Below are 15,610 nucleotides of genomic sequence, written 5' to 3' on the forward strand. Positions count from 1 at the left end.
CTCTTTGCTCAAAAAGATAAAAAGTTTCCTGAAGATGGAATTATGGAGCTGTCTGAGAAATGGCAGAGGATAATGGAGCAAAGAGTTCCAGAGACTAGCAAGGAGAGATAAGAAAGCCTTTTTAAGCAAAAAATGCAAAGAAATAGATGAAAACAAAAGAATGGGAAAGACTAGAGATCTCTTTAAGAAAATTAGAAATACCAACCAAGAGAACATTTCATGAAAAGGTAAACACAATAAAGAACAAAAACAGTATGGACCTAACAGAAGCAGAAGATATTAAGAAGAGGTGGGAAGAATACACAGAAGAGCTATACAAAAAAGATCTTGATGGCCCAGATAACCATGACGGTGTGAACACTCACTTAGAGCCAGACATCCTGGAATGTGAAGCAGGATGTCAACAGCTCAGGGAGTTTGCAGACTCCCTGTCTGCAAAAAAAAAAAAAAAAAGAGTCATCTTTTGAAGGGAAAGGAAACTAACTCTTCTTGTAATTTTAAATTAATCATTACATTTTGTAACTGGAAAATAAAATGTTTATAAAAAGAAGTCTACTTTAAGACATTTTCAATCTTTTACCCTTACAATACAATGACCTTTAGGAATTGAGGGTAAAAACTAACAATGATAACCATGAAAATTACTGCCAATATAAATTGAACATTTTCTATGTGCCAAATAAAGGACAAACATACATGATCTCATATAATCTTTATAAGAATCCTAGGAATTATATTATTATCCCCATTTTCCAAAAGGGAAAACTGAGGCCAAAACTGAAGAAGAGACTAATGATTCCAGATTCAGTAATTCTGACAAGGGCTTGAAGGAAGGCACTTCACTAGGGAACTCCTAAATTAGGGCAACACAATGCAGATCAAATACTCCTTTTACAAACCTAGAAATTCTGTTTGAAAAAGTCTCGAGGAATAATAAATAAGATGGTCATTGAACTGAAATCAGGACATAAAAATGTGACTAGTCCCTCTCTGACTTTTCTAATCAGCCTCAGTTAAAGGCACCATCCCCAAATCACTTGCCCAATATGGTTCACAACCCCTCTACTGTCTTTCCTACATTTGTCTTTTTTATAATTACTTAATTTTATTTATTTATTTATTTTGGCTGAGCTGGGTCTTCGTTGCAACGGGCTTCTCGTTGTCGTGGCTCCTCTTGTTGCAGAGCACAGGCTCTAGGTGTGTGGGCTGCAGCAGTTACAGTGCATGGGCTCAGCAGTTGCAACACATGAGCCCTGAGTGTGGGCTCGGGAGCTGTGGCGCTGAGGCATCACTGCAGCACAGAGAATCTTTCCAGACCAAGGATCAAACCCGTGTTCCCTGAACTGGCAGGCATATCTTAACCACTGGGCCACCAGGGAAGTCCCTTTTCTTACATTCTTGACTGTTTAACTCAGTTCAGGAGCAACAAGAATGTAACAGGTTGAAAAGTGAGGTGGTCTCCAGAGTCCTCACTACTCTCAAAACACTAAGCCTATTCTCTCCACATTGCCTCTGCAGTTTTTTTGTGTGTATAAACCCTTTGTACTCATTACATTTCAGGAAATGTCAGATCCCCATCCCTCAATGCTGTCCATCACAGTCCTCACTATCTGTATTACTGCTCTGAACAGATCTTCCACAAACTATTATATATTTAAAGTGTGCACATCTATTAATACATGCCACGCTGTTAGTCTGCTTGGATTGTTCAGTGCTTGCACCTTGACCATTCTAATAAACCATCCTTTGACAAAAAGCAAAAAAGTGTGTATAACTCATTTCTCCAATGATATTAATAACTTATTGGTACAAGAAGTGGGCTAATATTGTTTATTACCCCTTTAAGTATCTAGCAGAATGCTGGGCATAGGAAATATTTAAATTTCTAAAATATGAACAGATATGCCTTTGTGTTTTTTTCCTATAACTAGGTATTTACAAGCATTTGTTCTATCAATAATCTAAGATTATAAGCTCATTTTTGGAAAAGATAGTAACTTCATTTTCTTGAACAGTACTATACTGGATATTTAGATTTTGCTTTCTTAAGAATGAAGTTAAGGGAGGATGTGGCCCGGTTGGCGGAGTAGGAAGACCTGGAGCTCACCAGCTCCTACAGACACACCAAATTACAACTATTCACAGAGCAACTATAAATGAGAATGACCTGAAGACTAGCAGATATCTCCCACAGAAAGAAATAGAGAAGGAATCACAATGAGAAGCTAGAAGGGACAATGACAAGACCTACTCAAGATCTAACTCACCTGAATGAGCAACCCACAAACAAGAGTATAATCACAATTACAGAGGTTCTCCCCAAAGAGCAAGGGTTCCGAGCCCCACATCAGGGTCCCCAGCCCAGGAATCCTACACCAAGAAGACAAGCCACTACAACATCTGGTTTTGAAGGCCAGAAGGGCCTGAGTGCAGGAGAGCAAGAGGGCTGTAGGAAACAGACTCAGCTGTTTCAGGGATGTGCAAAATCTCATACACTCTGAGACCCAGGACAGAAACAGTAGTTTGAAAGAAGCCTGGGCTAGACCTATATACTGATCTTAGAGAGGCTCCCAAGAGGCAAGAGATCACCCTGAGGGCACCAGTGCTGGTGGCAACCATTCTGGGGATGTCATTCTACCACAAGGACCCTGCTGCTGGCAATGCCATTTTGGGATCCACCCTACAGACTGTTAGCTCCAGGGGCTTACCTGCACACCAGCAAGCTGGCAGCAGCCCTGTGCCCCAACCAGGGTTATGCAGACAGCCTCAGGGGAAGCCGACCCCAACCTCCAGCCCGACTACAGCCACTATGCAGGGCACATCTTGCAGCCAGCCAGGCCAGGAACCAGGAATCTGCCTACCAAAGTGCCCACAGTCCTCTCCCCACCACAAGAGAAGGAGCCACACAGTCCATATGGGGGCACCCCAAGAACATATACCTCTGAAATAGGAGGGGAGCAAGCTACTGGGCCCTACAGGATGTCAATATATAAGGCTACTTCTCCAAGATCCAGAAATATAACCAACTTGCCTGAGAAATACAGAAAATTGGGCAAAATGAGGAGAGAGCAAAATTTGCTCTACACAAAGGAATAAGACAAAACTTCAGAAAAGAACTAAAAGAAATGGAGGCGGGCAACCTACCTGATAAAAGAGTTCTCATTAATGATCATTAAGATGCTCCATGAATGTGGGAGAAGAATTAGATGAACACAGTGAGAATTTTAAGAGACTTAGAAAATATAAAAATAAACCAAACAGACATGAAGATAAAACACTCAGAAAAAAGAAACTGGAAGGAAAAGTATTTTAGATGATACAGAGAAGTGTAATAACAATGTGGAAGATGGAGTAGTGGAAATCATCCAAGGTGAACAGGAAAAAAAAAAAAGAATTTGAAAAAAATGAGAGTAGTTTAAGAGACCTCTGGGACAACATCAAGCATACTAACATTCATATTATAGGGGTACCAGAAAAAGACAGAAAAGGGCAGAGAAGTTACTTGAAGAAACAACAGGTGAACTTCCTTAACCTAGGGAAGGAAATAAACATTCAGTGAGAGGAAGCAAAGAATCCCAAACAAGAGGAACTTAAAGAGGTCCACACCACAACAATTATAATTAAAATGGCAAGAATTAAAGATAAAAACAAAATCTTAAAAAGCAGCAAGAGACTGCTTAAAAAGCAGACCCCAGACTGTCAGCTGACTCTTCAGCAGGAACTTAGCAGACCAGGAGGAGTGCCGTGATATTCCAACTGATGAAACAATAAAATCTACACCACACATGTTCTACCTGCAAGGCTCTCATTCAGATTTGAAGGGAAAGAGGAGAAGAGTTTTCCAGATGAGCAAAAGCTAAGAGAGTTTAGTACCACCAAACCAGCTTTATAAGGAATGAATTCAAGGAATTTCTCTAAGTGAAAAAGACAGACCCAAACAGAAACATGAAAATTGGGAAATGAAAATTCTCACATGTAAAGGCAAACAAATAGTAAAATTAGTAGATAAGCAACTTAAAGGCTAGAAGGAAGGTAAAAAGGCAAAAATAGTAAAATCATTTATAGCTACAATAAATAGTTAAGGGATATACAAACAAAAAGATGTAAAATATGACATAAAAAACATTAAATAAAGGGAGGTAGAAGTAAAAATGCAGGGCTGTTACAATGCATTAGAACTGCAGAGATCTTCAATTTAAAATAATCACGTACATACACGCACAGGTTGTTATACATGAACCTTAGGGTAACAACAAAAGAGAATCATCAGGGATTCCCTGGTGGCTTAGTGGTAAAGAGCCTGCCTGCCAGTGAAGGAGACATGGGTTTGATCTCTGGGCCAGGAAGAGACCTCATATGCTATAAAACCACCCCATATGAGCCACAACTGCTCAGCCCACTTGCCACAACCCCTGAAGCCTGCATGCCTAAAGCCCGTGCCCTGCAACAAGAGAAACCACTGCAATGAGAAGACCTCTCACAGCAATTAAGAGCAGACCTCACTCGCTGCAACAAGAGAAAAGTACACACAGCAGAAAAGACCCACCACAGCCAAAAACAAACAAATAAATAAATCTTTTAAAATTAACTAAATTACATGACATTTTTAATAGGAATGTTAAAGAAAAAGGAACAAAAGAGAACCATAAAAATGACCAGAGAACAATTAACAAAATGGCAAGAACTACATGTACATCAATAGTTTAAATGAAAATAAACAGACTGCTCCAATCAAAAGACAGAATGGCTGAGTGGATTAAAAAAATAAAACCTATCTGTATGTCTCCCAGGTGATGCTAGTGGTAAAGAACCCGCCTGCCAATGAAGGAGACATAGGAGATGCAGGTCCAATTCCTGGGTCAGGAAGATCCCCTGGAGGAGGGCATAGCAACCCATTCCAGTATTCTGGCCTGGAGAATCCCCATGGACAGAAGAGCCAAGAAGTCTACAGTCTGCAGGGTCATACAGAATCAGACACAACTAAAGCAACTAAAGCACACACATTTGCTACCTACAAGAGACTTAGTCCAGACCTAAAGATACACCCAGACTAAAAGTGAAAAGATAGAAAAAATATTCCACATAAATGCAAATGAAAAGAAAGCTGGGGTGGCAGATGTATATCAGACAGGACAGACTTTAAAACAAAGATGTTATCAAGAGACAAAGATGGGCATTACCTAACGATCAAGGGATCAATCCAAGAAAATATAACAATTGTAAATGTATACACACCCAACATGCATGCATGCATGCTAAGTCACTTCAGTCGTGTTTGACTCAGTGTGATCTTACGCACTGCAGCCCACCAGTCTCCTTTGTTCATGGGATTCTCCAGGTAAGAATACTGGAGTGGGTTGCCATGCCCTTCTCCAAGGGATCTTCCCAACCCAGGGATTGAACGTGCGTCTCTAATGTCTGCTGCACTGGCAGGAGGCTTCTTTACCACTAGTGCCACCTGGGAAGCCCAACACAGGAGTACCCGAATAAATTAAGTCAACAGGATTACAATAATAGTAGGGGACTTTTAACACCCCATTTATATCTATGGACAGGTCATCCAGGAAAAATATCAGTAAGGAAATTAGCCTTAAATGACACATTTGACTAGATAAATTTTCTATGTATATATAGAATATGGGCTTCCCTGGTAGCTCAGATGGTGAAGAATCTGCCTGTAACACAGGAGACCTGGCTTCAATCAGAACATAAGTAAAAAGCAGCAGAATACACATTCAAGTGCACAAAGAACACTCTCTAGGATATGTTGCCACAAAACAAATCTGAATAAATTTGAGATGACAGAAATCATATCAGTGGTATGAGAAGAAAAATCAACAAGAAAAAAAATGAAAAAGCACAAACACATGCAGCCCAAACAATATGCCACTGAACAACCAACAGGACACTGAAGAAATCAAAAGGAAATAAAAATCTGGAGACAAATTAAAATGAAACACAATCCAAACATGACACAATAATCCAAAGTCTATGGAACACAGCAACAGCAGTTCTAAGAGGAAAGTTTACAGTCATACAAGCCTACCTCAGGAAATAAGAAAAATCTCAAAGCAATCTAACCTTATACCCAAAGGAAATGGAAAAATTAAAATAAACCAAACCTAAAGTTAGTAGAAGGAAAGAAATAATTAATATCAGAGCAAAAATAAATAAAATAAAGACTAAAAACCAGAAAAGATCAGTGAAAGAGCTGGTTCTTTGAAAAGATACATAATATTAATAAATCTTTAGCCAGATTCATAAGACAGGGCCCAAATAAACAATTGAGAAATTACAGATGAAACCACAAAAATACAAAAGATCATTAGAGATTACTGTGAACAAATATACATCAACAAATTGGGCAATTTAAAATAGATGTATTCCAAGCAATATAAAATCTCCAAAGACAATCAGGAAGACACATAAAATATGAAGACTGGTTACCAGTAATGAAACTGAACCAATAATTGTGAAAATTACCAACAGAGAAAAATCCAGGACCAATAGGTGATACTCTAGCAAACATTTAAAGAGTTAACACCAACTCAAACTATGCCAAAAACTGAAGACAAAGGAACACTTTGGAGTGCATGCTGTAAGATCAGCATCACCCTACCAAAACAGGCAAAAACACCACCCCAAAATAAAACTGCAGGCCAGTACCACTGATGAACACAGGTGCAAAAACTCTCAAAATATTAGTACACTGAAATCAACAAGGCACCAAAAAAATCATATACCATATCAAGTGGACTTTATCCTAGAGACATATGATTAAAGATGATTTAATAATCCACAAACCAATCAATGAGATATACCACTTTAACACACGGAAGAATAAAAATGATATGATCATATCAACAGATGCACAAAAAGCTATTGATAAAATTCAATATCCATTTATGATAAAAAAAAACTCTCTAGAAAGTGAGCACAATATATATATTGTGAACCTACCTCAATATAATAAGGCCATATATGACAAGCCCACAGTTATCATACTCAATGGTGAAAAGCTGAGAGCATTTCTTCTAAAATCAGGAACAAGACAATGATGTCCACTCTTGCCACTTTTATCCAACATAGTTTTGGAAGTTCTACCCACAGCAAACAGGGAAGAAAAATAAATAAAAGGAATCTAAATTGGAAAAGAAGAAGTAAAACTGTCAATGTTTGCAGAGGACATGACCATATATAGAAAATCCTAATAATGCTACCCAAAACTATCAGAATTAATTTAATACATAAACTCAGTAAAGATCTAGGATAAAAATGTAATATTCAGAAACATGCTGTGTTTCTATACACTAATAACAAACTATCAGAAAGAGAAATTGATCACATTTACAATTTCATCCAAAAGAATAAAATACCTCAGGATAAATACAACCAAAGAGGCAAAAAACTTGTACTTTGAAAGCTATAAGACATGGATGAAAGAAACTAAAGACAACAAAAGCAAATGGAAAGAATACTATGCTCATGGGTTGGAAGAATTAATATGGTTAAAATGATGATAAATCCTAAGGTAATCTATAGATTCAATGCAATCCCTATCAAAATACCCATGACACTTTTCACAGAACTAGAACAAATAATTCTAAAATTTGTCTGGAAACACTCCAAATAGCCAAAACAATCTTAAGAAAGGAGAACAAAGAGGGAGGTATCATGTTCCCTGACTTTAAATTATATTACAAAGCTACAGTAATCAAAATAGTCTGGTATTAGTACAAAAAAAAAAAAAAATACATGGGTCAATGTAACTAAATAGAGAGTACAGAAATAAATCAAAAATTAAATGGTCAATTAATCTTCAACAAAGAAGGCAATGGGGAGTAGACAGTCTCTTCAATAAATGATGCTGGGAAAAGTAGACAGCTACATACAAAAGAATCCAACTGGATTGCATTCTAATATCATGCACAAAAATAAACTCAAAATGGATTAAAGACTTAATGTAAGACCTGAAACCATAAAATTCCTAGAGGAAAGCATAGACAGTATGATCAAAGCAATATTTATTGGATTTCTCTCCTCAGGGAAGGGCAACAAAAGCAAAAATTAACACATGGGACTACACGAAATAAGAAGCTTTTGCACAGCGAAAACTATCAACAACTAGGTAGGCAGCCTACCAAGTGAAAGATGTACTTCCAAATGAACCATCCAATAAGGAGTTTCCATCCAAAATAAACAAAAAACTCATACAACATCAAAAATAAAAATAAAAATGGGCAGAGTACTTGTATAGACATTGCTCCAAAGAAGACATACAGATGGCCAACAAACGTATGAAAAGGCAGTCAGCATCACTAATTACCAGGGAGATGCAAATCAAAATCAAAATAAGATTTATATCATACCTGTCAGAATGGCTATTTTCAAGAAGTTAATAAGAAATATTGGTGAAGATGTAAAGAAAAACCCTTGTGCACTGTTTGCAGGATTGTAAACTAGTACAACTACTATGGAAAACAGTATGGAGGTGCCTCAAAAAATTAAAAATACAACTACCATATGATTCACCAATTCCACTTTCTTCACACCTGAAGAAAACAAAAACAGTAACTGGAAAAATATGTGCACCTCTACATTCACTGCAGCACTGCTTACAATAGCCAACATATAAAAGCAACCTGTGTCCACTGATAGATAAAAGGATAAAGAAGATGTGGTACATATACAATGAAATATAAATAGGCATAAAAAAGAATGAAATCTTACCGTTTGCAACAACATGGATATACCTAGAGGATATCATGCTAAGTGAAATAAGTCAAACAGAGACTACAAATACTACATGATTTCATATGTGAAATCAAAGATAACAAAACAGAATCAACAAACACAGAGAAAAAATGGGTGATTGACACAGGTGAGTACAGTGGAAAGGGGGAGAATTAGGTGAATAGTTAAGTGATACAAACCTATAATTATGAAAATAATAAAGACATGGGGATGTAACATACAACATAAAGACAGTAACAATATAGTAACTCTGTATGGGGATATGTGGTTGAAGGACTTATACAGTGATCATCTGATCATTTCATAAAGCATGCAAATGTCAAATCATTAAACAGTGCTCTTGAAACAAAATATTGTACATCAACTGTATTTTTTTAAAGGGTTTAAAGACAGAAAAATGAATTTAAAGGCTTCCAGCGTGGCATGAGTAAACTACTTTTTTGTCCGAAATACTAAAATTATTCTATGTATTTTTATAACTAAGTATCCACTCTATTTTCTTATATTTCTGAATCAAAAGGCATTTATTAAACATTTATTTGTTCACTATAAACACTGATGAGGCAAATGTGAAAATCATTTGAAGAAATGCAGAAGAGTAAAAGCAATTTACTTTCGTCAAAATAAGAAAGTGCTAAAAGCTCTTATAAACTGCAAGAAGGCAAACTTAGCCAATATATGCAAATATAAATGCAAAAGGGGGAGGCTGAGCATAACATTGTACTTGTGTGTAATGTACACATGTATGTACACAACATGATAACAATAATGAAAAACAAAGATGAAGAGTAATTTAAAACAAAATAATAGCATTTTCTTCTACTACAATGTTTAATTTCATAACAATAAAATGTTAATAAGAAAAGAAAATGTGGGACTTCCCTGGTGGCACGGTGGTAAGAATCTGCCTGTCAATGCAGAGGACAAGGGTTTGATCCTTGATGCGGGAAGGTTCCACATGTTATGGAGCAACTAAGCTCATGTGCCACAATTACTGAGCCTGAGCTCTAGAGCCTGCGAGCTGCACCCACTGAGCCTGTGTGCTGCAGCTACCAAAGCCCGCGCGCCTAGAGCCTGTGCTCTGCAACCAGAGAAGCCATCACAATGAGACACCCGTCACTGCAGTGAAGAGCAGCTCCCTCTCACCACAACCAGAGAAAGCCCTCGTGAAGCAAGGAAGACGGAGTGCAGCCATAAATAAGTAAATAAAAAACAGAAAATGTGGAAAGAAAAGCCCACTTCTGTTTACATTTCATAAATGTCCATAACCAAACATTTCATACCTGTAAACATGGCATGAAAGTAAGGACTACAGGCAGCCAGCACCACTCTATGGGCAGAAATTTCCATGTCTTCGGCCACAATCGTGACATCACACAGCAGATTCTGACTGTTCACAAGAGAAAGAGAGAAAATTTAAATGATAACAACAGTAAATGTACTGAACATCCTATGAAAACTTTTACAGTAAAAGCCCAATTTTCTGAAGACTTAACTAAAAACTGCCATCCTTAAAAATGAGTTCCCAAACGTGAGTCAACTGCATCTTTATGTCTCTTTTCCTTTTGTCAATAATCCCTCCTAGTGCTCTAGTTTCAAGATGGATCTTAAATGGAATTATACTGAACACCTCAAAATCACATAATTACATTCAGCTTCAATTATAATTACTCATTGATCCAAATCTTTTATCACATAATTATCTTGGCCTTACTGGTAAGGTAATTAATATCAGTTAGTCGCTCAGTTGTGTCCAACTTTTCAAGCCAATGGAGTATAGCCCACCAGGCTCCTCTGTCCATGGAATTCTTCAGGAAAAAATACTGGAGTGGATAGCCATTCCCTTTTCCAGGGGATCTTCCTGACCCAGAGATCAAACCGAGTCTCCTGCATGGCAGGCAGATACATTACCATCAGAGCCACCAAGGTATAACAATGGCTTACTAGCTGATGTTCATTAACTAATAAGATAAAAACAAAGGCAAACCAGTATTAAGTCACACCCTGGGATAGGTCACATGGAGTTTAATGCCACATTATAGATCAAAGACATGTTTAGTTTTAGTATTCAATTCCAGCAACAACGTATTTTTAAAACACTACTTGCAGACAAGAGAGATTTGACCAGGCTTCCTATCATTCAGCCAGTTTGTGTCTACTGAATGTGGCCCTTACCTTTTCCTTCCAAGTGTGCATGCTCACAAGACGCTGAATGACTTTGGATGAGGAGAAGATGGCTACAAATAAAGTCCAGCAATAAAAATAACAGAAATTTGTTTTAGCAGCCCATACCCAAAGTATACATGGTGAGTTTATATTTCTACTATGTGAAATCGAATTAGGCAATTGACTATAAAATTAAAGTCTTTCAGAATGAAGGTATAAATAAAGTTGCTAATTAGCAAAATCTACATTTATTCATTCATTCATCAAATATCTAAAGTGCATACAGGGCACCAAGGACAATGTCAGTTTACCACAATAAATAAGACAATGCCCATGACAGAAAGGAATCTACCCTGGAGGCTGGGAAAGAGACAAGCTAACAGATACTCACAAAATGAATTGACAGCTCTTAGGATGGAGGAGCCTGGTAGGCTGAAGTCCATGGGGTTGCGAAGAGTCGGACACGACTGAGTGACTTCACTTTCACTTTTCATTTTCAGGCATTGGAGAAGGACATGGCAACCCACTCCAGTGTTCTTGCCTGGAGAATCCCAGGGACAGCGGAGCCTGGTGGGCTGCTGTCTATGGGTCGCACAGAGTCGGACACGACTGAAGCGACTTAGCAGCAGCAGGGCAAGTGTGGGAGGCTGGAGTACACAGCACACAGGCCAAGCCCTAACATACAGGAAAGCTTTGGAAAGAGGATAACTTCTAAGCTCAAGTCTGCAGAAGAACAGGGGTTACACAGGCCTCACACAAAACTCAAATGACACAGAAAAAAAATAGGCACTCATCTCCCAAGTGAAACATCGTAACAATTGGTCCTTCTCAGGAAAAAAACTCCTTTGAAAATAAATCACACCCAAATATATCAACACACTCTTTGGTTTTCAGGTATCAAAGGAGTGAATTTCTAAGACTAGAAAACCCTATCATTTCTGTATATACAGAAGCCTTCCCTAACCATCGGGAAGGCATTCCAAGACCTCCAGTGGATCCCTAAAACCGCAGATAGCACTGGAACCTGTATGTACTATGTTATTTCCCATACATATATACCCATGATAAAGTTTAATTGATAAATTAAGCATAGTAAGAGATTAACAACAGTAATAATAAAACAATAACTATACTGTAATAAAAGTTATCTGAACGTACTCTCGCTCTCTCAAAATATCTTACTATACAAATTTAATGTGTTTTCCATTTTAACTGAGCAATTATCATGCCCTGTGGCTATAACTTTCACAGTTTGAGGTGTGACAGCAAAATTAGCACAAATTTCTTTTTCGTTTTTCACAATTTCACAGATGGAAGGTTCATTCTTACCACAGACCTTAGCAACCTCAGCACATGATGTTTTTTTCTTCTGTTAAGTCAAGAACATTTACACTTTTCACTTAAAGGAAGTACTTTACAGCTTATCTTTGGCATATCTGAATTGCCAGCATCACTTCTCCTGCACTTTGGGGCCACTATGAAGTAAAATAAGGGTCACTTGAACACAAGCACTGCAACAGTCACCCTAATGGCTGAGAGAGCTGCTGAGTGACTAACGGCTGAGACACGCTGGACAGAGGGGTGAGTCCCGTCTCAGGCTGGCGAGAGCAGGACAATATCACCCACCACCAGAACAGGGCTCAATTTAAAGTTTATGAAGTTTATTTCCGGAGTCTTCCATTTAATATTTTCAAACTGTAGTTGACCATGATAACTGAAACCTTGGATAAGGGGGGGACTAATGTGTATCTTCTTAAAGTTAGAATGTGCCAATAGGCTCTGAGGTATCTAAAACAGTTGGTAGTTTCAGGAAACAAGAATTTACTTTCTACTGGAGGTGGGGGTGGTAGAGAGATTATGCAGCATCTGTCCACCTTTTTTCCTCAGGTGCACAGGATGAGCCAGACTCAGAGCTGGTCAGCTGCTTCATCAGATGCTGGCTGCTCAGCATGAGGGGAAGTGAGATAGAAAAACAGGCTGTTTTAAAAATGAAAGGGTTCCTGATCTCTGACTTAAATCAGTCATATTTAACCAAACCTCCTATAACTGATAATATCATTCAACAGACAAGCAAGATGCAACCTAGCTAAAATGTCAATAATCTTGAAGAGCAACACAGCTCCATAACAAGTGGTACCACCATCAACTTTTTCTCCTTAAAACAATGATGGTTCGAGTCTGAATTTCTGTAGCAGTGAAGCACAAGGAAAACCTAGCTGCTGATTCACCACCACGTTCAGAGTCCTGAAAAACAGCACAGATTGTACCTGCCGAGATTTCAAAGCAAAGGTAAGAAAGGGTGATGGCCAACTATGGTCAGCGATTTAGAAAGTGCCTTAAACAAGAAAAGGATCCCAGAATAGAGAATTTCACATAGAAACACGAGAGAAGAATGACAGGGAAAAGAGATAAGACAGAGTCACAAGAAGATGTGGCAAGAAGCACATTACTGAGTATTTGTAGAGAAGGGAAGGTAAGGAATCCAGATTTAAGGACTTCTAAGATACCTGGTCACAGTTAAGAGGGGGGAAAAAAAAAAACAGTAAGTGGAAATAAAATGAAAGAAGATATGAGCAACAGGGAAAAGATAATAGGGATGAAGCAAAGTGGAAACATGAGGATTTTACAGACAGGAAACAGTAATGGTAGAAGTGAGTTTCTGAACATGTGTGATGAAAACTCAACTACGTGCAGAAAAAGGAAAATATGTACAAGGAAAACATCTTCATTAAAAATTATTTTAAAAATCTGATGAAATAAAACATGAGCTAGATACTCCTGCTGTTATTGCTGCTGTTCAGTCACTAAGCTGTACCCGACTCTTTGTACCCATAGACTGCAGCACACCAGGCTCCTCTGTCCTCCATTATCTCTGGGAATTTGCTCAAATTCCTGTTCACTGAGTCGGCGATGCTATCTAACCTTCTCATTCTCTGCTGCCCCTTTCCTTTTGCCTTCAACATTTCCCAGCATCAGGGTCTTTTCCAATGAGTCATCTCTTCCCATCAAATGGCTGAAGTACTGAAGCTTCAGCATCAGTCCTTCCAATGAATATTCAGGGTTGATTTCCTTTAGGGTTGACTGGTTTGATCTCCCTGCTGTTCAAGAGACTCTCAAGAGTCTTCTTCAACACAATTCAAAAGCATCAATTCTTTGGCATTCAGCTGGCTTTATAGCCCCACTCTCATATCTGTACACGACTACCAAAAAAATAACAGCTTTAATTACATGAACCTTTGTTGGCAAAGTAATGTCTGATTTTCAAAAAGCTGTCTAGGTTTGTCACAGCTTTCATTCCAAGGAGCAAACATCTTTTAATTTCATGGCTGCAGTTACCATCCGCAGTGATGTTGGAACCCAAGAAAATAAAATCTGTCACTGCTTCCACTTTTTTTCTCTTCTGCTTGCCATGAAATGATGGGCCTGGATACCATGATCTTAATTTTTTGAATGCTGAACTTCAAGCCAGCTTTTTCACTCTCCTCTTTCACCTTCATCAAGAGGTTCTTTAGTTTCACTTCACTTTCTGCCTTTAGAGTGGTATCATCTGCCTATCTGAGACTGTTGATATTTCTCCTGGCAATCTTGATTCCAGCTTGTGCTTCTTCCAGTCTGGGATTTCATGTAATGCATTCTGCATATAAGTTAAATAAGCAGGGTGACAATATACAGTCTTCTCATACTCCTTTCCCAATTTTAAATCAGTCAGTGGTTCCATGTCCGGTTCCAACTGCTACTTTTTGTCCTACATACAGGTTTCTCAGGAGACAAGTAAGTTGGTCTGGTACTCCCATTTCTTTAAGAATGTCGCACAGTTTGTTGTGATCCACACAGTCAAAGGCTTTAAGCATACCCAATGAAGCTGAAGCAGATGTTTTTCTGGAATTCCCTTGATTTCTCCATGATTCAACAAATGTTGGCCATTTAATCTCTAGTTCCTCTGCCTTTTCTAAACCCAGCTTGTTCATCTGGAATTTCTCATTTCAAGTACTGTTGAAGCTTAGCTTGAAGGATTTTGAGCATAACCTTGCTAGCATGTGAAATAAGCACAATTATACAGTAGTTGGAACATTCTTTGCCATTGTCCTTCTTTGTGATTGAAATGAAAACTGAACTTCTCCTTCCAGTCCTGAGGCCACTGCTGAGCTTTCCAAATCTGCTGATATTGAGTACAGCACTTTAACAGTATCAACTCTTGGGATTTTAAATAGCTCAGCTGGAATTCTGTCGCCTCCACTAGCTTTATAGTAATGCTTTCTAAGGCCCACCTGACTTCATACTCCAGGAGCCCAGCTCTAGGTGAGTGACCACACCACAGTGGTTACCCATGTCATTAAGACATTTTTTGTATAGTTCTTCTGTGTATTCATCACACAGCCTTCCAGGCATGCTAGCTGACTTCAAAGGAGAACTAGGTATCTATAAGTACTTTTTGAATACACTGTTGAGAAGTGACCACAGGGTTTTTAAACAAAATAAGTCCGAGTTATTCAAGCTCATATTGAGATAGGACATAGAGCTATATCTGGGCCTCTGAAGTAAAAAAAAGGAAAAACTAGTTTAAAGAAAAGGTAACATTTCACTTTTATAAGCTTAAATTATAATTCTTAACTTAAAATTCTGTAACTTACCACTGGTCCTCCTATTTCCACAACCATACCTTACACCAAGTATAACTGGAAGAATAGTG

The 15,610-nt window shown here is 38.2% G+C and overlaps 1 protein-coding gene across 4 annotated transcripts in view; it reads right to left on the reverse strand.

The window, feature by feature from the left end:
* Positions 1-15,610, reverse strand: part of KLHL2 (kelch like family member 2) — a 154,854-nt gene that overhangs the window by 111,609 nt on the left and 27,635 nt on the right. For 2 of the 4 annotated variants that reach the window (XM_043902693.1, XM_043902692.1), the window contains one exon: positions 10,038-10,144. In XM_043902693.1, the coding sequence (XP_043758628.1) occupies positions 10,038-10,144 (107 nt within the window). Of the gene's footprint in view, positions 1-10,037; positions 10,145-10,929; positions 10,951-15,610 lie in introns of those variants that run through there. The other 2 variants (XM_043902695.1, XM_043902696.1) reach the window with 2 other exon arrangements.

Source organism: Cervus elaphus, chromosome 5 (assembly GCF_910594005.1).
Source record: "Cervus elaphus chromosome 5, mCerEla1.1, whole genome shotgun sequence".
NCBI lineage: Eukaryota > Metazoa > Chordata > Mammalia > Artiodactyla > Cervidae > Cervus > Cervus elaphus.